Source organism: Patagioenas fasciata, chromosome 35, assembly GCF_037038585.1.
Source record: "Patagioenas fasciata isolate bPatFas1 chromosome 35, bPatFas1.hap1, whole genome shotgun sequence".
Lineage (NCBI taxonomy): Eukaryota > Metazoa > Chordata > Aves > Columbiformes > Columbidae > Patagioenas > Patagioenas fasciata.
Window position 1 is genome coordinate 2693607 of NC_092554.1, and position 23699 is coordinate 2717305.

A 23699-nucleotide genomic window follows, 5' to 3' on the forward strand; every position below is an offset into this window, starting at 1 on the left:
GAGGGATGTGGGGGGTTATAGGGGGTCATGGAGGGATGTGGGGGGACATGGAGGGATGTGGGGGTCGTGGGGGGTCCTGGAGGGGTGTAGGGGGTTATGGGGGGTCCTGGAGGGATGTGGGGGGACATGGAGGGATGTGGGGGTCGTGGGGGGACATGGAGGGATGTGGGGGTCGTGGGGGGTCCTGGAGGGGTGTAGGGGGTTATGGGGGGTCCTGGAGGGATGTGGGGGGTCATGGAGGGATGTGGGGGTCGTGGGGGGTCCTGGAGGGGTGTGGAGGGACATGGAGGGATGTGGGGGGTCCTGGGGGGTCCTGGAGGGGTGTGGGGGGACATGGAGGGATGTGGGGGACATGGAGGGACCTGAAAGGATGTGGGGGGTCCTGGAAGGACATGGGGGGACATGGAGGGATGTGGGGGGACATGGGGGGTCCTGGGGGGATATGGGGGGTTATAGGGGGTTCTGGAGTGATGTGGGAGACATGGGGGGATATGGGGGGTCATGGGGGGCTGTGGGGGGACATGGAGGGATGTGGGGGTTCATGAGGGGATGTGGGAGATATGGGGGGATGTGGGGGGACGTGGGGGGGTCCTGGAGAGATTCAAGGGGTCTGGGCGCCCCATCAGAGGGTCCGGGGGGGCCCCTAAAGGGTTTTCTGGCTCCTGGAGGACCTGGAGGAGCCAAGGAGGGGTTTGGGGTCCCCCCTGCACACCAGGGACTTTACTGGGGGGTCGGGGGGGGGATCCCTGATGGGTGATTTTGGGGTCCCCCCCCCAGCCCCCACGAGTGAGCCCACCCACCTGGTGCTGGACGACGTCACCGACACCACGGCCACGCTCAAGTGGCGCCCCCCCGAGAGGGTGGGGGCGGGGGGCATCGACGGCTACCTGGTGGAGTACTGCAGGGAGGGATGTGAGTGCACCCCGAAATGGGGGGGACCCCGAAATGGGGGGGGGCCCGGAACGTGGGGGGGACCCCGGAACGTGGGGGAGGCATCAAAACGTGGGGGGACCCCGAAACATTGGGGGATTGGTGTGGGGGCATCGATGGGTACCTGGGGGAGTTCTGCAGGGAGGGATGGGAGTGCACCCCGAAACATGGGGGGGACCCCGAAACATGGGGGGGGCCCCGGAACATGGGGGGGACCCCGGAACGTGGGGGAGGCACCAAAACGTGGGGGAGGCACCAAAACGTGGGGGGGACCCCAAAACATGGGGGGATTGGTGCGGGGGCATTGATGGGTACCTGGGGGAGTTCTGCGGGGAGGGATGGGAGTGCACCCCGAAATGGGGGGGACCCCGAAATGGGGGGGGACCCCGGAACATGGGGGGGACCCCGGAACGTGGGGGAGGCACCAAAACGTGGGGGGGACCCCGGAACATGGGGGGATTGGTGCTGGGGCATCGATGGGTACCTGGGGGAGTTCTGCAGGGAGGGATGGGAGTGCACCCCGAAATGGGGGGACCCCGAAATGGGGGGGGACCCCGGAACATGGGGGGGACCCCAGAACATGGGGGACCCTGGAACATGGGGGAGGCACCAAAACACGGGGGGGACCCCGAAACATGGGGGGATTGGTGCTGGGGCATCAATGGGTACCTGGGGGAGTTCTGCAGGGAGGGATGGGAGTGCACCCCGAAATGGGGGGACCCCGAAATGGGGGGGGACCCCGGAACATGGGGGGGACCCCAGAACATGGGGGACCCTGGAACATGGGGGAGGCACCAAAACACGGGGGGGACCCCGAAACATGGGGGGATTGGTGCTGGGGCATCAATGGGTACCTGGGGGAGTTCTGCAGGGAGGGATGGGAGTGCACCCCGAAATGGGGGGACCCCGAAATGGGGGGGGGCCCGGAACGTGGGGGGGACCCCGGAACGTGGGGGAGGCACCAAAATATGGGGGGGACCCCGAAACATGGGGGGATTGGTGTGGGGGCATTGATGGGTACCTGGGGGAGTTCTGCAGGGAGGGATGGGAGTGCACCCCGAAATGGGGGGACCCCGAAATGGGGGGGGGGCCCGGAACATGGGGGGGACCCCGGATAGTGGGGGAGGCACCAAAACGTGGGGGGGACCCCGAAACATGGGGGGATTGGTGCTGGGGCATCAATGGGTACCTGGGGGAGTTCTGCAGGGAGGGATGGGAGTGCACCCCGAAATGGGGGGACCCCGAAATGGGGGGGGACCCCGGAACATGGGGGGGACCCCGGAACGTGGGGGAGGCACCAAAACGTGGGGGAGGCACCAAAACGTGGGGGGGACCCCGGAACATGGGGGGATTGGTGTGGGGGCATCGATGGGTACCTGGGGGAGTTCTGCAGGGAGGGATGGGAGTGCACCCCGAAACATGGGGGGGACCCCGAAATGGGGGGGGGCCCCGGAACATGGGGGGGACCCCGGAACATGGGGGGACCCCGGAACGTAGGGGAGGCACCAAAACGTGGGGGGGACCCCGAAACATGGGGGGATTGGTGTGGGGGCATCGATGGGTACCTGGGGGAGTTCTGCAGGGAGGGATGGGAGTGCACCCCGAAACATGGGGGGACCCCGAAATGGGGGGGGACCCGGAACGTGGGGGGGACCCCGGAACGTGGGGGAGGCACCAAAACGTGGGGGGGACCCCGGAACATGGGGGGATTGGTGCTGGGGCATCAATGGGTACCTGGGGGAGTTCTGCAGGGAGGGATGGGAGTGCACCCCGAAATGGGGGGACCCCGAAATGGGGGGGGGCCCGGAACATGGGGGGGACCCTGGAATGTGGGGGAGGCACCAAAACGTGGGGGGGACCCCGAAACATGGGGGGATTGGTGTGGGGGCATTGATGGGTACCTGGGGGAGTTCTGCAGGGAGGGATGGGAGTGCACCCCGAAATGGGGGGACCCCGAAATGGGGGGGGGCCCGGAACATGGGGGGGACCCCGGAACGTGGGGGAGGCACCAAAACGTGGGGGAGGCACCAAAATATGGGGGGGACCCCAAAATATGGGGGGGATTGGTGCTGGGGCATCAATGGGTACCTGGGGGAGTTCTGCAGGGAGGGATGGGAGTGCACCCCGAAACTGGGGGGGACCCCGAAATGGGGGGGGGCCCGGAACGTGGGGGGGACCCCGGAACGTGGGGGAGGCACCAAAATATGGGGGGGACCCCGGAACATGGGGGGATTGGTGCTGGGGCATCAATGGGTACCTGGGGGAGTTCTGCAGGGAGGGATGGGAGTGCACCCCGAAATGGGGGGACCCCGAAATGGGGGGGGGCCCGGAACGTGGGGGGGACCCCGGAACGTGGGGGAGGCACCAAAATATGGGGAGGACCCCGGAACATGGGGGGATTGGAGCTGGGGCATCGATGGGTACCTGGGGGAGTTCTGCAGGGAGGGATGGGAGTGCACCCCGAAATGGGGGGGACCCCGAAATGGGGGGGGGCCCGGAACGTGGGGGGGACCCCGGAACGTGGGGGAGGCACCAAAACGTGGGGGAGGCACCAAAACGTGGGGGGGACCCCGGAACATGGGGGGATTGGTGCGGGGGCATCGATGGGTACCTGGGGGAGTTCTGCAGGGAGGGATGGGAGTGCACCCCGAAATGGGGGGAACCCCGAAATGGGGGGGGGCCCGGAACATGGGGGGGACCCCGGAACATGGGGGGGGGTCCGGAACATGGGGGGGAGCCCGGAACGTGGGGGAGGCACCAAAACATGGGGGGGACCCCGGAACATGGGGGGATTGGTGTGGGGGCATCGATGGGTACCTGGGGGAGTTCTGCAGGGAGGGATGGGAGTGCACCCCGAAACATGGGGGGGACCCCGAAATGGGGGGGGACCTCGGAACATGGGGGGGACCCCGGAACGTGGGGGAGGCACCAAAACGTGGGGGGGACCCCGAAACATGGGGGGATTGGTGTGGGGGCATCGATGGGTACCTGGGGGAGTTCTGCAGGGAGGGATGGGAGTGCACCCCGAAATGGGGGGACCCCGAAATGGGGGGGGGCCCGGAACGTGGGGGGGACCCCGAAACACGGGGGGATTGGTGCGGGGGCATCGATGGGTACCTGGGGGAGTTCTGCAGGGAGGGATGGGAGTGCACCCCGAAATGGGGGGACCCCGAAATGGGGGGGGACCCCGGAACATGGGGGGGACCCCGGAACGTGGGGGAGGCACCAAAACGTGGGGGAGGCACCAAAACGTGGGGGGGACCCCAAAACATGGGGGGATTGGTGTGGGGGCATCGATGGGTACCTGGGGGAGTTCTGCAGGGAGGGATGGGAGTGCACCCCGAAATGGGGGGACCCCGAAATGGGGGGGACCCCGAAATGGGGGGGGACCCCAGAACATGGGGGAGGCACCAAAACGTGGGGGGGACCCCGAAACATGGGGGGATTGGTGCGGGGGCATTGATGGGTACCTGGGGGAGTTCTGCAGGGAGGGATGGGAGTGCACCCCGAAATGGGGGGGACCCCGAAATGGGGGGGGACCCCGGAACATGGGGGGGACCCCGGAACATGGGGGAGGCACCAAAACGTGGGGGAGGCACCAAAACATGGGGGGGACCCCGAAACATGGGGGGATTGGTGTGGGGGCATTGATGGGTACCTGGGGGAGTTCTGCAGGGAGGGATGGGAGTGCACCCCAAAATGGGGGGACCCCGAAATGGGGGGGGGCCCCGGAACATGGGGGGGACCCCGGAACGTGGGGGAGGCACCAAAACGTGGGGGAGGCACCAAAACGTGGGGGGGACCCCGGAACATGGGGGGGACCCCGAAATGGGGGGGGACCCCGGAACATGGGGGGGACCCCGGAATGTGGGGGAGGCACCAAAACGTGGGGGAGGCACCAAAACGTGGGGGGGACCCCGAAACATGGGGGGATTGGTGCTGGGGCATCGATGGGTACCTGGGGGAGTTCTGCAGGGAGGGATGGGAGTGCACCCCGAAATGGGGGGGACCCCGAAATGGGGGGGGACCCCGGAACATGGGGGAGGCACCAAAACGTGGGGGGGACCCCGAAACATGGGGGAGGCATCAAAATATGGGGGGGACCCTGGAACATGGGGGGATTGGTGCTGGGGCATCAATGGGTACCTGGGGGAGTTCTGCAGGGAGGGATGGGAGTGCACCCCGAAATGGGGGGACCCCGAAATGGGGGGGGACCCCGGAACGTGGGGGGGACCCCGGAACGTGGGGGAGGCACCAAAACGTGGGGGGGACCCCGAAACATGGGGGGATTGGTGTGGGGGCATTGATGGGTACCTGGGGGAGTTCTGCAGGGAGGGATGGGAGTGCACCCCGAAATGGGGGGGACCCCGAAATGGGGGGGGACCCCGGAACATGGGGGGGACCCCGGAACATGGGGGGGACCCCGGAACGTGGGGGAGGCACCAAAACGTGGGGGAGGCACCAAAACGTGGGGGGGACCCCGGAACATGGGGGGATTGGTGCTGGGGCATCGATGGGTACCTGGGGGAGTTCTGCAGGGAGGGATGGGAGTGCACCCCGAAACATGGGGGGGACCCCGAAATGGGGGGGGACCTCGGAACATGGGGGGGACCCCGGAACGTGGGGGGGACCCCAGAACATGGGGGGGACCCCAACTTGGGATCCTGACTTTTTGGGGGGGTCACACAGCTCTGTATCCCCCTTTGCCCCAAACCCTGTGCCCCCCAACTCTATGTCACCCCAACTCTGTATCGCCCCAAACCCTGCGCCACCCGGTTCCATATCACCCCATATCACCCCATATCACCCCATATCACCCCATATCAACCTGTGCCCCCAATTCACCCCATATCACCCCCTATCAACCTGTGCCCCCAATTCACCCCATATCACCCTGTGCCCCCCAGTTCACCCCATATCACCCCATATCACCCCATATCACCCCATATCAACCTGTGCCCCCAATTCACCCCATATCACCCCATATCACCCGGTGCCCCCAATTCACCCCATATCACCCTGTGCCCCCCAGTTCACCCCATATCACCCCATATCACCCTGTGCCCCCCAATTCACCCCATATCACCCCATATTACCCCATATCAACCTGTGCCCCCCAATTCACCCCATATCAACCCATATCACCCTGTGCCCCCAATTCACCCCATATCACCCCATATCACCCCATATACCCTGTGCCCCCAAACTCCACATCACCCCAACCTGTGCCCCCCAACTCTCCCCATACCCTGTGCCCCCCAACCCCACACCCCCCATCTCCCACCCCCAACCCCACATCCCCTTTGCCCCAAACCCTGTGCCCCCCAACCCCACATCCCCTTTCCCTTAAACCCTGTGCCCCCCAACCCCATATCACCCCAAACCCTCTGCCCCCCAACTCCACATTAACCCAACCTGTGCCCCCCAACCCCACATCCCCTTTGCCCTAAACCCTGTGACCCCCAACCCCACATTAACCCAACCTGTGCCCCCCAACCCCACACCCCTCCATGTGCCACCCCCAACCCCACACCCCGTGCCCCAAACCCTGTGCCCCCCAACCCCACATCCCCTTTCCCTTAAACCCTGTGCCCCCCAGCCCATATCACCCCAAACCCTCTGCCCCCCAACTCTGGATCACCCCAACTCTATAGCACCCCAACCCTGTGCCCCCCAACCCCACATTAACCCAACCCTGTGCCCCCCAACTCCACGTCCCCCCATCTCTCACCCCCAACCCCACATCCCCTTTGCCCCAAACCCTGTGCCCCCCAACCCCACATTAACCCAACCTGTGCCCCCCAACTCTCCCCATACCCTGTGCCCCCCAACCCCACATTAACCCAACCTGTGCCCCCCAACTCTCCCCATACCCTGTGCCCCCCAACTCCACATTAACCCAACCTGTGCCCCCCAACCCCACATCCCCTTTGCCCCAAACCCTGTGTCTCCAACCCCATATCACCCCAAACCCTGTGCCCCCCAACCCCACATTAACCCAACCTGTGCCCCCCAACTCTCCCCATACCCTGTGCCCCCCAACCCCACATTAACCCAACCTGTACCCCCCAACCCCACACCCCATGCCCCATACCCTGTGCCCCCCAACCCCATATCACCCCAAACCCTCTGCCCCCCAACCCCATATCACCCCAAACCCTCTGCCCCCCAACTCTCCCCATACCCTGTGCCCCCCAACCCCACATTAACCCAACCTGTACCCCCCAACCCCACACCCTGTGCCCCCCAACCCCACATTAACCCAACCTGTGCCCCCCAACTCTCCCCATACCCTGTGCCCCCCAACCCCACATTAACCCAACCTGTATCCCCCAACCCCACACCCTGTGCCCCCCAACCCCACATTAACCCAACCTGTACCCCCCAACCCCACATCCCCTTTGCCCCAAACCCTGTGCCCCCCAACCCCACATTAACCCAACCTGTGCCCCCCAACTCTCCCCATACCCTGTGCCCCCCAACCCCACATTAACCCAACCTGTACCCCCCAACCCCACATCCCCTTTGCCCCAAACCCTGTGCCCCCCAACCCCATAGCACCCCAAACCCTCTGCCCCCCAACCCCACATTAACCCAACCTGTGCCCCCCAACTTCCCCATACCCTGTGCCCCCCAACCCCACATCAACCCAACCTGTGCCCCATAACTCTCCCCAAACCCTGTGCCCCCCAACCCCACATTAACCCAACCTGTGCCCCCCAACTCTCCCCATACCCTGTGCCCCCCAACCCCACATTAACCCAACCTGTGCCCCCCAACTCTCCCCATACCCTGTGCCCCCCAACCCCACATTAACCCAACCTGTGCCCCCCAACCCCACATCCCCTTTGCCCCAAACCCTGTGCCCCCCAACCCCATATCACCCCAAACCCTCTGCCCCCCAACTCTCCCCATACCCTGTGCCCCCCAACCCCACATTAACCCAACCTGTGCCCCCAACCCCACATCCCCTTTGCCCCAAACCCTGTGCCCCCCAACCCCACATTAACCCAACCTGTACCCCCCAACCCCACACCCTGTGCCCCCCAACCCCACATTAACCCAACCTGTACCCCCCAACCCCACATCCCCTTTGCCCCAAACCCTGTGCCCCCCATACCCATATCACCCCAAACCCTGTGCCCCCCAACCCCACATTAACCCAACCTGTGCCCCCCAACCCCACATCCCCTTTGCCCCAAACCCTGTGCCCCCCAACCCCACATCCCCCCATCTCCCACCCTCAACCCCACATCCCCTTTGCCCCAAACCCTGTGCCCCCCAACCCCACATTAACCCAACTTCTGCCCCCCAACTCTCCCCATACCCTGTGCCCCCCAACCCCACATCCCCTTTGCCCCAAACCCTGTGCCCCCCATACCCATATCACCCCAAACCCTCTGCCCCCCAACCCCACATTAACCCAACCTGTGCCCCCCAACCCCACATCCCCCCATCTCCCACCCTCAACCCCACATCCCCTTTGCCCCAAACCCTGTGCCCCCCAACCCCACATTAACCCAACCTGTACCCCCCAACCCCACATCCCCTTTGCCCCAAACCCTGTGCCCCCCAACCCCATATCACCCCAAACCCTCTGCCCCCCAACTCTCCCCATACCCTGTGCCCCCCAACCCCACATTAACCCAACCTGTACCCCCCAACCCCACACCCCATGCCCCATACCCTGCGCCCCCCAACCCAACACCCCCCACGTTCCACCCCCAACCCCGCACCCCTTGTCCCCCCCAGCGGACGAGTGGGTTTCGGCCAACACGGAGCTGGTGGAGCGCTGCGGGTTCACGGTGCGGGGCCTCCCCACGGGGGAGCGGCTCCTGTTCCGCGTCATCGGCGTCAACATCGCCGGCAAGAGCCCCCCGGCCACGCTGGCCCAGCCCGTCACCATCCGCGAGATCGTGGGTGGGTCCCCGTGGGGGGGTCCCCGGGGGGGTGGTGGGGGTTGTGGGGCAGCCCCACGGTTCATTCACCTCTATGGGGTTTGTGCCCCCCAACCAGAGCGGCCCAAGATCCGGCTGCCGCGGCAGCTGCGCCAGACCTACGTGCGCAAGGTGGGGGAGCAGGTGAACCTCGTCATCCCCTTCCAGGTGAGCCGGGGGGCGGCCCCACGGCGGGAGGGGCGCTAGAGGGCGGCCCAAGATCTGTAGGGCGCCCCATGGCACTATAGGGCAGCCCATGGCACTATAAGGTAGCCAAAGCTCTATAGGGCACCCCATGGCACTCCAGGTCTCCCCATAGCACTCTAGGGCAGACCAAGCTCTATAGGGCGCCCCATGGCACTGTTGGCCACCCGCAATACTATAGGGCACCCCATGGCACTATAGGGCAGCCCATGGCACTCTAGGGCAGCCAAAGCTCTATAGGTCTCCCTATAGCACTCTAGGGCAGACCAAGCTCTATAGGGCGCCCCATGGCACTATTGGCCACCCCCAATACTATAGGGCACCCCATGGCACTATAGGGCACCCCATGGCACTATAGGTCTCCCCATAGCACTCTAGGGCAGCCAAAGCTCTATAGGGCAGCCTGTGGCACTATAGGGCAGCCCAAGCTCTATAGGTCTCCCCATGGCACTATAGAGCAGCCCATGGCACTATAAGGTAGCCAAAGCTCTCTAGGGCACCCCATGGCGCTATATGGTACCCCATGGCACTATAGGGTGCCCCATGGCACTATAGGGCAGCCCAAGCTCTCTAGGGCAGCCCATGGCACTCTAGGGCAGCCCATGGCACTCTAGGGCACCCCAAGCTCTATAGGGCAGCCCAAGCTCTCTAGGGCACCCTATGGCACTCTACGGCATCCCCAGCAATATAGGGCACCCCATGGCACTCTAGGGCAGCCCAAGTTCTGTAGGGCACCCCCTGGCACTCCAGGTCTCCCCATGGCACTCTAGGGCACCCCATGGCACTATAGAGCAGCCCAAGCTCTACAGGGCACCGATGGCACCATAAGGCACCCCCAGCACTATAGGGTGCCCCATGGCACTCTAGGGCAGCCCAGGCTCTCTAGGGCACCATATGGCACTCTAGGGCACCCCATGGCACTCTAGGGCACCCCATGGCACTATAGGGCAGCCCAAGCTCTATAGGGCTCACCATGGCACTCTAGGGCAACCCAAACTCTCTAGGGCAGCCCATGGCACTCTAGGGCACCCCATGGCACTCTAGGTCTTCCCATGGCACTATTGACCACCCCCAATACTATAGGGCACCCCATGGCACTATAGAGCAGCCCAAGCTCTCTAGGGCACCCTATGGCACTCTAGGGCACCCCATGGCACTCTAGGGCAACCCAAGCTCTATAGGGCACCCCATGGCACTCTAGGGCAACCCAAACTCTCTAGGGCACCCCATGGCACTCTAGGTCTTCCCATGGCACTATTGACCACCCCCAATACTATAGGGCACCCCATGGCACTATAGAGCAGCCCAAGCTCTATAGGGCACCCTATGGCACTCTAGGGCACCCCATGGCACTCTAGGGCAACCCAAGCTCTATAGGGCACCCCCTGGCACTCCAGGTCTCCCCATGGCACTCTAGGGCACCCCATGGCACTCTAGGGCAGCCCAAGCTCTATAGGGCACCCTATGGCACTCTAGGGCAGCCCATGGCACTCTAGGGCAGCCCAAGCTCTATAGGGCACCATATGGCACTCCAGGTCTCCCCATGGCACTCTAGGGCACCCCATGGCACTCTAGGGCACCCCATGGCACTCTAGGTCTTCCCATGGCACTGTTGGCCACCCCCAGTACTACAGGGCACCCCATAGCGCTCTAGGGCCGCCCCACATCGCCTGTGCCCGTCGCAGGGGAAGCCGCGCCCGCAGGTGATCTGGACCAAGGGCGAGGAGGCGCTGGGGGGCGACATCCACGTGCGGAACTCGGAGCAGGACACGGTGTTCTTCATCCGCTCGGCCGCGCGGCACCACTCGGGGGAGTACCGGGTGGCCATCCGCATCGAGAACATGGAGGACGCCGCCACCGTGCGCCTGCGCGTCGTGGGTGCGTGGCTGGGGGCACTGGGAGGGACTGGGAGGGACTGGGATGGACTGGGAGCACTGGGGTGCACTGGGAGCACTGGGGCAGTACCGGGTGGCCATCCGCATCGAGAACATGGAGGACGCCGCCACCGTGTGCCTGCGCGTCGTGGGTGCGTGGCTGGGGGCACTGGGAGGGACTGGGATGGACTGGTGGGACTGGGATGGACTGGTAGCACTGGGATGGACTTGGATGGATTGGGGTGGATTGGAATGGACTGGGAGCACTGGGATGGACTGCAAAGGACTGGGGTGGAGTGGCAGCACTGGGATGGATTGGGATGGACTTGGATGGACTGGGGTGGACTGGGATGCACTGGGAGCACTGGAAGGGACTGGGGTGGACTGGCAGCACTGGGATGGATTGTGAAGGACTGGGTGCACTGGCAGTACTGGGATGGATTGGGATGGACTTGGATGGATTGGGATGGACTGAGGTGCACTGGGATGGACTGGAGTGGACTGGGGTGGACTGGGGTGGACTGGGAGCACTGGGGTGCACTGGGAGCACTGGGATGGATTGGGATGGACTTGGATGGATTGGGATGGACTGGGGTGCACTGGGATGGACTGGAGTGGACTGGAGTGGACTGGGGTGGACTGGGATGGACTGGGAGCACTGGGGTGCACTGGGAGCACTGGGGCAGTACCGGGTGGCCATCCGCATCAAGAACATGGAGGACGCCGCCACCGTGCGCCTGCGCGTCGTGGGTGCGTGACGGGGGGCACTGGGAGGGACTGGGAGGCACTGGGATGGACTGGGAGCACTGGGGTGCACTGGGAGCACTGGGGCAGTACCGGGTGGCCATCCGCATCAAGAACATGGAGGACGCCGCCACCGTGCGCCTGCGCGTCGTGGGTGCGTGGCTGGGGGCACTGGGAGGGACTGGATTGGACTGGGAGGGACTGGGATGGACTGGGAGCACTGGGATGGACTGGGAGCACTGGGATGCACTGGGATGGACTGGGAGCACTGGGGCAGTACCGGGTGGCCATCCGCATCGAGAACATGGAGGACGCCGCCACCGTGCGCCTGCGCGTCGTGGGTGCGTGGCTGGGGGCACTGGGAGAGACTGGGAGGGACTGGGAGGGACTGGGTTGGACTGGTAGCACTGGGATGGACTTGAATGGATTGGGATGGATTGGAATGGACTGGGAGCACTGGGATGGACTGCAAAGGACTGGGGTGGAGTTGGCAGCACTGGGATGGATTGGGATGGACTTGGATGGACTGGGGTGGACTGGGATGCACTGGGAGCACTGGAAGGGACTGGGGTGGACTGGCAGCACTGGGATGGATTGTGAAGGACTGGGTGCACTGGCAGTGCTGGGATGGATTGGGATGGACTTGGATGGATTGGGATGGACTGGGGTGCACTGGGATGGACTGGAGTGGACTGGGGTGGACTGGGGTGGACTGGGAGCACTGGGGTGCACTGGGAGCACTGGGGCAGTACCGGGTGGCCATCCGCATCGAGAACATGGAGGACGCCGCCACCGTGCGCCTGCGCGTCGTGGGTGCGTGGCTGGGGGCACTGGGAGGGACTGGGATGCGCTGGGAGGGACTGGGAGCACTGGGACGGACTGGGGTGCACTGGGATGGATTGGAATGGATTAGGGTGGGCTGGGGTGCACTGGGATGGACTGCAAAGGACTGGGGTGGACTGACAGCACTGGGATGGATTGGGATGGACTTGAATGGATTGGGATGGACTGGGGTGCACTGGGGTGGACTGGGAGCACTGGGATAGATTGGGATGCACTGGGGGAACTGGGATGCACTGGGAGGGACTGGAGTGGACTGGGGTGGACTGGGATGCACTGGGATGCACTGGGAGCACTGGGAGGGACTGGGGTGGACTGGGATGGACTGGGAGCACTGGGATGGACTGGGAGGGACAGGGGTGGACTGAGGTGGACTGGGGTGGACTGGGAGGGACTGGGATGGACTGGGAGCACTGGGATGGACTGGGATGCACTGGGAGGGCCTGGGGTGGACTGAGATGGACTGGGGTGGACTGGGATGGACTGGGAGCACTGGGATGGATTGGGAGGGACTGGGGTGGACTGGGATGGACTGGGAGCACTGGGATGGACTGGGATGCACTGGGATGGACTGGGATGCACTGGGATGGACTGGGATGCACTGGGAGGGCCTGGGGTGGACTGAGATGGACTGGGGCAGACTGGGATGGACTGGGAGCACTGGGGCGGACTGGGATGGACTGGGATGGGCTGGGATAGACTGGGATGAACTGGGGTGGACTGGGATGGACTGAGAGCACTGGGATGCACTGGGATGGACTGGGAGCACTGGGATGCACTGGGATGGACTGGGATGCACTGGGAGGGACTGGGGTGGACTGGGAGCACTGGGAGGGACTGGGATGGACTGGGATGCAGTGGGATGCACTGGGATGGACTGGGAGCACTGGGATGGACTGGGATGCACTAGGGGGGACTGGGATGCACTGGGATGCACTGGGAAGGACTGGGAGCACTGGGAGCACTGGGACGAGGGCACTCGGAGCAGCATCTTGGTGGCTCTGGGGGTTCCAAGGGCACTGGGAGCTGTTGGGGTGCTGGGGGGGTATTTGGGGTGCAGGCCCCACATTCTGACATTGCCCCCCACCCCAGAGCGGCCGGGGCCCCCCCGCAACGTGCGGGTGACCGAGGTCTGGGGGTTCACGGCCGTCCTGGAGTGGGAGCCCCCCCAGGATGACGGCAACGCCGAGATCACGGGCTACACCGTGCAGAAGGCGGACACCCGCACCATGGTGAGTGGGACCCCCTGGACCCACGCGGCACCCCCGGGGTCCAGCTGCCCCCCGGGGGGGCTCAAAATGGCACCAAAATGGCGCCAGAATCACCTCAGGGCTCAAAATGGCTCCAGAATCACCTCAGGGGTCAAAATGGCGCCAAAATCACCTCAGGGCTCAAAATGGCGCCAGAATCACCTCAGGGACCAAAATGGCGCCAAAATGGCCCCAAAATCACCTCAGACTCAAAATGGCGCCAGAATCACCTCAGGGAGAAAATGGCACCAAAATGATCCCAAAGTCACCTCAGGGCTCAAAATGGTGCCAGAATCAGCCCTGATTTCATGATATAATGGAAGAAAAGGTACAAAAAGTGATTAATGTGGGAATTATTGATAAAGAGAGCGACCCCCAAACTGCCTCAAAATGGCGGCGCCTGAATCACCTCAGGGCTCAAAATGGCGCCAAAATCACCTCAGGGGCAAAATGGCCCCAAAATCACCTCAGGGATCAAAATGGCGCCAGAATCACCTCAGGGCTCAAAATGGCGCCAGAATCACCTCAGGGCTCAAAATGGCGCCAGAATCACCTCAGGGTCAAAATGGCACCAGAATCACCTCAGGGCTCAAAATGGCGCCAAAATCACCTCAGGGACAAAATGGCTCCAAAATCGCTTCAGGGAGAAAATGGCGCCAAAATCACCTCAGGATCAAAATGGCGCCAGAATCACCTCAGGGGCAAAATGGCGCCAGAATCACCTCAGGGTCAAAATGGCACCAGAATCACCTCAGGGGCAAAATGGCGCCAAAATCACCTCAGGGAGAAAATGGCGCCAAAATCACCTCAGGATCAAAATGGCGCCAGAATCACCTCAGGGGCAAAATGGCGCCAGAATCACCTCAGGGCTCAAAATGGCGCCAAAATGGCCCCAAATTCACCTCAGGCTCAAAATGGCGCCAAAATCACCTCAGGGATCAAAATGGCGCCAGAATCACCTCAGGGTTCAAAATGGCGCCTGAATCACCTCAGGGTTCAAAATGGCGCCAAAATGGTCCCAAATTCACCTCTGACTCAAAATGGCGCCTGAATCACCTCAGGGCTCAAAATGGCGCCAGAATCACCTCAGGACTCAAAATGGCGCCAAAATCACCTCAGGGCTCAAAATGGCGCCAGAATCACCTCAGGGTTCAAAATGGCGCCAAAATGGTCCCAAATTCACCTCTGACTCAAAATGGCGCCAAAATCACCTCAGGGCTCAAAATGGCGCCAGAATCACCTCAGGGCTCAAAATGGTGCCAAAATCAGCCCCGATTTCATGAAATAGCGGAAGAAAAGGTACAAAAAGTGACTGATACGGGAATTCTCGATGAAGAACGGTGGGAAATGGCCCCGTTTTCCCGCAGGAGTGGTTCACGGTGTACGAGCACGTGCGCCCGCCGCGCTGCACCGTGCCCGAGCTGATCATGGGGAACCGGTACCGATTCCGGGTGTTCAGCGAGAACCTGGTGGGCGTCAGCGAGAACCCCGGCGTGTCCGAGAACACGGCCGACATCGCCAAAGCAGGTTGGGGGCGCCATGGGCTGCGGGGCGAGGGGGACACGGGGGGCTGGGGGGTGATGGGGACGTGGGGGTCTGGGGGGTGATGGGGACATGGGGGTCTGGGGGGTGATGGGGACGTGGGGGTCTGGGGGTTGAAGGGGGTGATGGGGACGTGGGGGTCTGGGGGTGAAGGGGGTGATGGGACGTGGGGGTCTGGGGGTTATGGGGACGTGGGGGTCTGAGGAGGGAAGGGGACGTGGGAGTCTGGGGGGTTATGGGGGTGAAGGGGACATGGGGGTCTGGGGGGTGAAGGGGGTGATGGGACGTGGGGGTCTGGGGGGTGGTGGGAACATGGGGGTCTGGGGGTGAAGGGGGTGAGGGGACGTGGGGGTCTGGGGGTGATGGGGACGTGGGGGTCTGGGGGGTTATGGGGGTGATGGGGACATGGGGGTCTGGGGAATGGAGGGGGTTTGGGGGTTCAGGTCTGAGGGGGTTTGGGGCTTCAGGTCTGAGGGAGGTTTGGGGTTTTGGGTCTGAGGGGGTTTGGGGGTTCAGGTCTGAGGGGTCTTTGGGGGTTCGGGTCTGAGGGGGTTTGGGGCTTCAGGTCTGAGGGAGGTTTGGGGTTTTGGGTCTGAGGGGGTTTGGGGGTTCAGGTCTGAGGGGTCTTTGGGGGTTCGGGTCTGAGGGGCTGTGGGGGTTCGGGTCTGAGGGGGTTTGGGGGTTCAGGTCTGAGTGGGCGTTTGGGGGTTCAGGTACAGGGGGGTTTGGGGGTTCAGGTCTGAGAGGGTTTGGGGGTTCGGGTCTGAGGGGGTTTGGGGGTTCAGGTCTGAGAGGGTTTGGGGGTTTGGGTCTGAGGGGGTTTGGGGGTTCAGGTCTGAGAGGGTTTGGGGGTTCGGGTCTGAGGGGGTTTGGGGGTTCAAGTCTGAGGGGCTTTGAGGGTTCAGGTCAGAGGGGGGTTTGGGGATTCGGGTCTGAGGGGGTTTGGGGCTTCAGGTACAGGGGGGTTTGGGGGGGTCAGGTCTGAGGGGGTTTGGGGGTTCGGGTCTGAGGGGTCTTTGGGGGTTTGGGTCTGAGGGGCCTTTGGGGGTTCGGGTCTGAGGGGGTTTGGGGGTTCAGGTACAGGGGGTTTGGGGGTTCAGGTCTGAGTGGGCGTTTGGGGGTTCAGCTCAGAGGGGGCTTTGGGGGTTCGGGTCTGAGGGGGTTTGGGGGTTTGGGTCTGACGGGGGTTTGGGGGAGGCTGTGAGGGACTTGTGGGGGCCCTGGATGGGCTGGGGGGATAGGGGGACATGTGTCCCCACTCATGACGTGTGTCCCCTCACTACATGTGTCCCCTCACGTCCCGCGTCCCCTCAGACCCGTGCCCACCCGTGACACATCCCCCCGTGGCTCTTTCCCCCCCAGGGCTGACGCTGAAGCCGCCCCAGTTCCAGGAGCACGACTTCCGCTCGGCGCCGCAGTTCCTGACGCCGCTGGTGGATCGCAGCGCCGTGGCGGGGTACACCACGGCCCTCAACTGCGCCGTGCGCGGCCACCCCAAGGTCCGCGCCTGGGCGGGGACCTACGGATGTATAGGGAACGTATAGACAGCCATAGCGCCCTGAGAACGCCCCCTCCCATCGGATATGGGAAGCTAAGCAGGGTTGGCCCCGGTCAGCGCTTGGATGGGAGACCACTCATATACACCCATAGCACCCTGAGAACACCTGATCTGGGAAGCTAAGCAGGGTCGGCCCCGGTCAGTGCTTGGATGGGAGACCACTCATTTACACCCATAGCACCCTGAGAACACCTGATCTGGGAAGCTAAGCAGGGTCGGCCCCGGTCAGTGCTTGGATGGGAGACCATGTATATACACCCATAGCACCCTGAGAACGCCTGGTCTGGGAAGCTAAGCAGGGTCGGCCCCGGTCAGTGCTTGGATGGGAGACCACAGATATACACAGCCATAAAACCTGATCTGGGAAGCTAAGCAGGGTCAGCCCCGGTCAGTGCTTGGATGGGTGACCATGTATATACACCCATAGCACCCTGAGAATGCCTGGTCTGGGAAGCTAAGCAGGGTTGGCCCCGGTCAGTGCTTGGATGGGAGACCACAGGAAGGCCAATGGGACCTGGGGTGGGTTAGAAGGGGCTGGTCAGTGGGTCAGAGAGGTTCTCCTGCCCCTCTGCTCTGCCCTTGAATGAAGGGTTTAGTTCAGATACTGTCAGGATATACTGGGGGAATATATATGTATGTAATATATAGAGAGCCATAGCACCCTTAGGGCGCCTGATCTGGGAAGCTAAGCAGGGTCGGCCCCGGTCAGTGCGTGGATGGGAGACCACAGGAGGCCAATGGGATCTGGGGTGGGTTAGAAGGAGCTGGTCAGTGGGTCAGAGAGGTTCTCCTGCCCCTCTGCTCTGCCCTTGAATAAAGGGTTTGGTTTAGATACTATCATGATATACTGGGGGAATATATATGTATGTAATATATAGAGAGCCACAGCACCCTGAGAATGCCTGATCTGGGAAGCTAAGCAGGGTCGGCCCCGGTCAGTGCGTGGATGGGAGACCACAGGAAGGCCAATGGGATCTGGGGTGGGTTAGAAGGAGCTGGTCAGTGGGTCAGAGAGGTTCTCCTGCCCCTCTGCTCTGCCCTTGAATAAAGGGTTTGGTTTAGATACTATCATGATATACTGGGGGAATATATATGTATGTAATATATAGAGAGCCACAGCACCCTGAGAGCGCCTGATCTGGGAAGCTAAGCAGGGTCGGCCCCGGTCAGTGCTTGGATGGGAGACCAGCTGGGTCCATAGAGGTTCTCCTGTCCCTCTACTCTGCCCTTGCAGGGTTTAGTTCAGATACTATAGGATATACTTAGGGAACATATATGTGTATATATATATATCCCAGTGCTCCCAGTCCGCCCCAGTCCAACCCCGTCTCTCCCCCAGCCCAAGGTGGTGTGGCTGAAGAACCAAATGGCCATAGGGGACGACCCGCGGTTCCTGGCCCGGCACAGCCAGGGGGTCCTGACGCTGCAGATCCGCAAACCGGGGCCGTTCGACGGGGGCACCTACGGGTGCCGGGCGGTCAACGAGCTGGGGGAGGCGCTGACCGAGTGCCGCCTGGAGATCCGGGGTGCGGGGGGACCCCTAAACCCGGGGGGGGCCCTGATATCATAGGGGGGTCCCTGATACCCATTGGGAGGGCACCCCGGGATCTTGGAGGGGACCAGTGACACCAGTAACAAACTGGGGGAGGCGTCCATTGAGCCATGGGGTGTGTGTGGGGGTCCCAGTACTTGGGGAGGGGGTCCCAATATATGGGGGGGGTCCTTAAAACCTGGGGGGGTCCCTGATATCATAGTGGGGTCCCCGAGTCTGGGGGGACACCCCGGGATTATGGGGGGACCAGTGACACCAGTAACAAACTGGGGGAGGCGTCCATTGAGCCATGGGGTGTGCATGGGGGTCCCAATACTTGGGTAGGGGGTCCCAATATATGGGGGGGGGGGGTCCTTAAAACCTGGGGGGGTCCCTGATATCATAGGGGGGTCCCTGAGTCTTGGGGGGCGCCCTGGGATCATTAGGGGACCAGTGACACCAGTAACAAACTGGGGGAGGCGTCCATTGAGCCATGGGGTGTGCATGGGGGTCCCAATACTTGGGGAGGGGGTCCCAATGTATGGGGGGGGCACCCGAAAACATGGGGGGTCCCTACTAACTTGGGGTGGGGCCCTGAGTCTGGGGGGACACCCTGGGATTATGGGGGGACCAGTGACCCCAGTAACAAACTGGGGGAGGCGTCCATTGAGCCATGGGGTGTGCATGGGGGTCCCAATACTTGGGGGGGGCTCCCCGCGATCTGGGGGGGCAGCGACACCCCCCAACCTGCACCTCTCCCCACAGTGCCCCAGTGAAGGCCTCAGCGACACAGGATGGTGAGTGTGGGGGGGGGTAATTTGGGGGGGGGGTGTTAATTAATCGGGGGGAGTTAATTTGAGATGGGGTTTATTTAGGGGTGAATGTTCGATTGGGGGGGGGCTTAATTTTGGGGGTCTGTGTTTAATTAGGGGCGGGTGTAGTAAATTGGGGGGGTGTTTAATTAGGAGCTCTATTTAAACTGGGGGGGTGTATTAAATTGGGGAGCTGTGTTTAATTAGGGAGCTGTGTTTAATTGGGGGCTGTTTAATTAGGGGGGGCTCATTTAGGGTGTGAAGAAGCGCCTGTGATACCTCGCGCCCCTCCAGGGCCGCAGGAAGGAATTAACGCCCCCCCAATAATAAATGGAACCCCCAGTTCCTGCTGCACCCGCCTCTGTCCGTCTGTCCTTCCGGGGGGGAAGGGGAAGGGGAAGGGGAAGGGGAAGGGGAAGGGGAAGGGGAAGGGGAAAGGGAAGGGGAGGGGAGGGGAGGGGAGGGGAGGGGAGGGGAGGGGAGGGGAGGGGAGGGGAGGGGAGGGAAGGGAAGGGAAGGGAAGGGAAGGGAAGGGAAGGGAAGGGAAGGGAAGGGAAGGGAAGGGAAGGGAAGGGAAGGGAAGGGAAGGGAAGGGAAGGGAAGGGAAGGGAAGGGAAGGGAAGGGAAGGGAAGGGAAGGGAAGGGAAGGGAAGGGAAGGGAAGGGAGAGGGAAGGAGGGAAGGGAGAGAGGGAAGGAAGGGAAGGGGAGGGAAGGGGAAGGGAGGAAGGGAGGGAGAAAGGGAGGGAAGGGGAAGAGAAGAGGAAGGGGAAGGGGAAGGGGGAGGGAAGAGGAAGGGGATGGGGAAGGGGGAGGAAAGGGAGGAAGGAAAGGAGGAAGGAAGGGAAGGGGAAGGGGGAGGAAAGGGAGGAAGGGAGGGGGGAAGGGGGGGAAGGGGAAGGGGAAGGGGAAGGGGAAGGGGAAGGGGAAGGGGAAGGGGAAGGAAGGGGAGGGAAGGGGAGGGGTAGGGGAAGGGGAAGGGGAAGGGGAGGGGGAGGGGAAGGGGAAGGGGAAGGGGAAGGGGAGGGGAATGGGAAGGGAAAGGCGAACGGGAGGGGAAGGGGAGGGAAGAAGGGGAAGGGAAAGGGGAAGGGAAGCGGAAGGGGAAGGGGAAGGAGAAGGAGAAAGGAAGGGAACGGGTTGGGGAGGGAAGGGAAGGGGGGGCACCCCCGTGATTCACCCACGGGGGGCTGGGAGGACCTAGAGCCCCCCCCCGCCCCCCACCCGAGGGGGCGTGTCCTCCCGCCCGGGCCCCGCCCACTCGCCGCCTCTCACCCAACCATTGGTTGGCCGCGCTGTCATTCCGGAAGGGGAGGGGTTTGTGAGGTTCGGCGAGGGGCGGGTCTCAGTGTGATTGACAGGGCGTTCCCCCAATGGAGCGCGGAGGGTGCGATGGGGTGCACAGTTTGGGGTGCAGTGGGAGGGGTGCAGAGTTTGGGGGTGCAATGGGAGGGGGTGCACAGTTTGGGGGTGCAGTGAGGTGCACAGGGAGGGGGTGCAATGGGGTGCTCAGGGAGGGTTGCAGAGTGTGGGGGTGCAATGGGAGGGGGAGCACATTTTGGGGGTGCAATGGGGTGCTCAGTTTAGGGGTACAGTAGGGTGCACGGTTTAGGGGTGCAGTGGGGTGCACAGTTTGGGGTGCACGGGGGGGTGCAATGGGGTGCACAGTTAGGGGGTGTAATGGGGTGCACGGGGGGTGTGCAATGGGGTGTAGAGTTTGGGGGTACAATGGGGTGCACAGTTTGGGGTGCACGGGGGGGTGCAGTGGGGTGCAGACTTTGGGGGTGCAATGGGGTGCAGAGTTTGGGGTGCAATAGGGTGCAGAGTTTGGGGTGCACGGGGGGGTGCACAGTTTAGGGTGCACAGTTTAGGGGTGCAATGGGGTGCACAGTTTGGGGTGCACGGGGGGGATGCAATGGGTTGCACAGTTTAGGGGTACACGGGGGCGTGCAATGGGGTGCAGAGTTTGGGGTGCACGGGGGGGTGCAGAGTTTGGGGTGCACGGGAGGGGTGCAGTGGGGTGCACAGTGAGGGGGTGCAATGGAGTGCAGAGTTGGGGTGCACGGGGGGTGTGCAATGGGGTGCAGAGTTTGGGGGTACAATGGGGTGCAGAGCTTGGGGTGCAATGGGGTGCAGAGTTTGGGGTTCACGGGGGGGGTGGAGTGGGGTGCAGAGTTTGGGGTGCAATGGGGTGCAGAGTTTGGGGTGCAATGGGATGGGGTGCACGGGGGAGGATGCAATGGGGTGCAGAGTTTGGGGTGCAATGGGGTGCAGAGTTTGGGGTGCACGGGGGGGTGCGGTGGGGTGCAGAGTTTGGGGTGCAATGGGGTGCAGAGTTTGGGGTGCAATGGGATGGGGTGCACGGGGGAGGATGCAATGGGGTGCAGAGTTTGGGGTGCAAGGGGGGGGTGCACAGTTTAGGGGTGCAATGGGGTGCACAGTTTGGGGTGCACGCGGGGGTGCAATGGGGTGCACAGTTTAGGGGTGCACGGGGGGGTGCAGTGGGGTGCAATGGGGTGCACAGTTTGGGGTGCACGGGGGCGGTGCGGTGGGGTGCAGAGTTTGGGGTGCAATGGGGTGCAGAGTTTGGGGTACAATGGGGTGCAGAGTTTGGGGTGCAATGGGATGGGGTGCACGGGGGAGGATGCAATGGGGTGCAGAGTTTGGGGTGCAATGAGGTGCAGAGTTTGGGGTGCACGGGGGGGTGCACAGTTTAGGGTGCACAGTTTAGGGGTGCAATGGGGTGCAGAGTTTGGGGTGCACGGGAGGGGTGCAGTGGGGTGCACAGTGAGGGGGTGCAATGGGGTGCAGAGTTGGGGTGCACGGGGGGTGTGCAATGGGGTGCAGAGTTTGGGGGTACAATGGGGTGCAGAGCTTGGGGTGCAATGGGGTGCAGAGTTTGGGGTGCACGGGGGAGTGCAGTGGGGTGCAGAGTTTGGGGTGCAATGGGGTGCAGAGTTTGGGGTGCACGGGGGGGGGTGCGGTGGGGTGCAGAGTTTGGGGTGCAATGGGGTGCACAGTTTGGGGTGCAATGGGATGGGGTGCACGGGGGAGGATGCAATGGGGTGCAGAGTTTGGGGTGCAATGGGGTGCAGAGTTTGGGGTGCACGGGTGGGGTTGTGCAGTGGGGTGCAAAGTTTGGGGTGCAGTGGGGTGCACGGTTTAGGGGTGCAGTGGGGTGCACAGTTTGGGGTGCACGGGGGGGTGCAATGGGGTGCAGAGTTTGGGGTGCACAGTTTAGGGGTGCAATGGGGTGCACGGGGGGTGTTCAGTGGGGTGCAAAGTTTGGGGTGCACAGTTTAGGGGTGCAATGGGGTGCACGAGGGGGTGCAATGGGGTGCAGACTTTGGGGGTGCAATGGGGTGCAGAGTTTGGGGTGCAATAGGGTGCAGAGTTTGGGGTGCACGGGGGGGTGCACAGATTAGGGTGCACAGTTTAGGGGTGCAATGGGGTGCACGGGGGGTGTGCAATGGGGTGCAGAGTTTGGGGGTACAATGGGGTGCAGAGTTTGGGGTGCAATGGGGTGCAGAGTTTGGGGTGCACGGGGGGGTGCGGTGGGGTGCAGAGTTTGGGGTGCAATGGGGTGCAGAGTTTGGGGTGCACGGGGGGGGTGCGGTGGGGTGCAGAGTTTGGGGTGCAATGGGGTGCAGAGTTTGGGGTGCAATGGGATGGGGTGCACGGGGGAGGATGCAATGGGGTGCAGAGTTTGGGGTGCAATAGGGTGCAGAATTTGGGGTGCACGGGGGGGTGCACAGATTAGGGTGCACAGTTTAGGGGTGCAATGGGGTGCACAGTTTGGGGTGCACGGAGGGGGATGCAATGGGTTGCACAGTTTAGGGGTACACGGGGGCGTGCAATGGGGTGCAGAGTTTGGGGTGCACGGGGGGGTGCAGAGTTTGGGGTGCACGGGAGGGGTGCAGTGGGGTGCACAGTGAGGGGGTGCAATGGAGTGCAGAGTTGGGGTGCACGGGGAGGTGCAGTGGGGTGCAGACTTTGGGGGTGCAATGGGGTGCAGAGTTTGGGGTGCAATGGGGTGCACAGTTTGGGGTGCACGGGGGGGTGCAGTGGGGTGCAGACTTTGGGGGTGCAATGGGGTGCAGAGTTTGGGGTGCACGGGGGGGGTGCGGTGGGGTGCAGAGTTTGGGGTGCAATGGGGTGCAGAGTTTGGGGTGCAATGGGATGGGGTGCACGGGGGAGGATGCAATGGGGTGCAGAGTTTGGGGTGCAATGAGGTGCAGAGTTTGGGGTGCACGGGGGGGTGCAGTGGGGTGCAGAGTTTGGGGTGCAATGGGGTGCACAGTTTGGGGTGCAATGGGATGGGGTGCACGGGGGAGGATGCAATGGGGTGCAGAGTTTGGGGTGCAATGAGGTGCAGAGTTTGGGGTGCAATGGGGGGTGCACAGTTTAGGGTGCACAGTTTAGGGGTGCACAGTTTGGGGTGCAGTGGGGGGCAGTGGGGTGCACAGTTTAGGGGTGCAG

General features: G+C 63.0%; 1 protein-coding gene across 1 annotated transcript in view; it reads left to right on the forward strand.

Annotated features, from left to right (window-relative positions):
- Positions 1 to 19576, forward strand: part of MYBPC2 (myosin binding protein C2) — a 67722-nt gene extending 48146 nt beyond the window's left edge. The window contains exons 21-30 of the mRNA XM_071801129.1: positions 778 to 912; positions 8683 to 8850; positions 8947 to 9035; positions 10757 to 10949; positions 13622 to 13761; positions 15147 to 15306; positions 16684 to 16820; positions 18219 to 18405; positions 19176 to 19207; positions 19463 to 19576. Of these exons, the coding sequence (XP_071657230.1) occupies positions 778 to 912; positions 8683 to 8850; positions 8947 to 9035; positions 10757 to 10949; positions 13622 to 13761; positions 15147 to 15306; positions 16684 to 16820; positions 18219 to 18405; positions 19176 to 19186 (1220 nt within the window). The 3' untranslated portion in view covers positions 19187 to 19207; positions 19463 to 19576. The remainder of the gene's footprint in view (positions 1 to 777; positions 913 to 8682; positions 8851 to 8946; positions 9036 to 10756; positions 10950 to 13621; positions 13762 to 15146; positions 15307 to 16683; positions 16821 to 18218; positions 18406 to 19175; positions 19208 to 19462) is intronic.
- The last annotated feature ends 4123 nt before the right edge of the window (positions 19577 to 23699 follow it).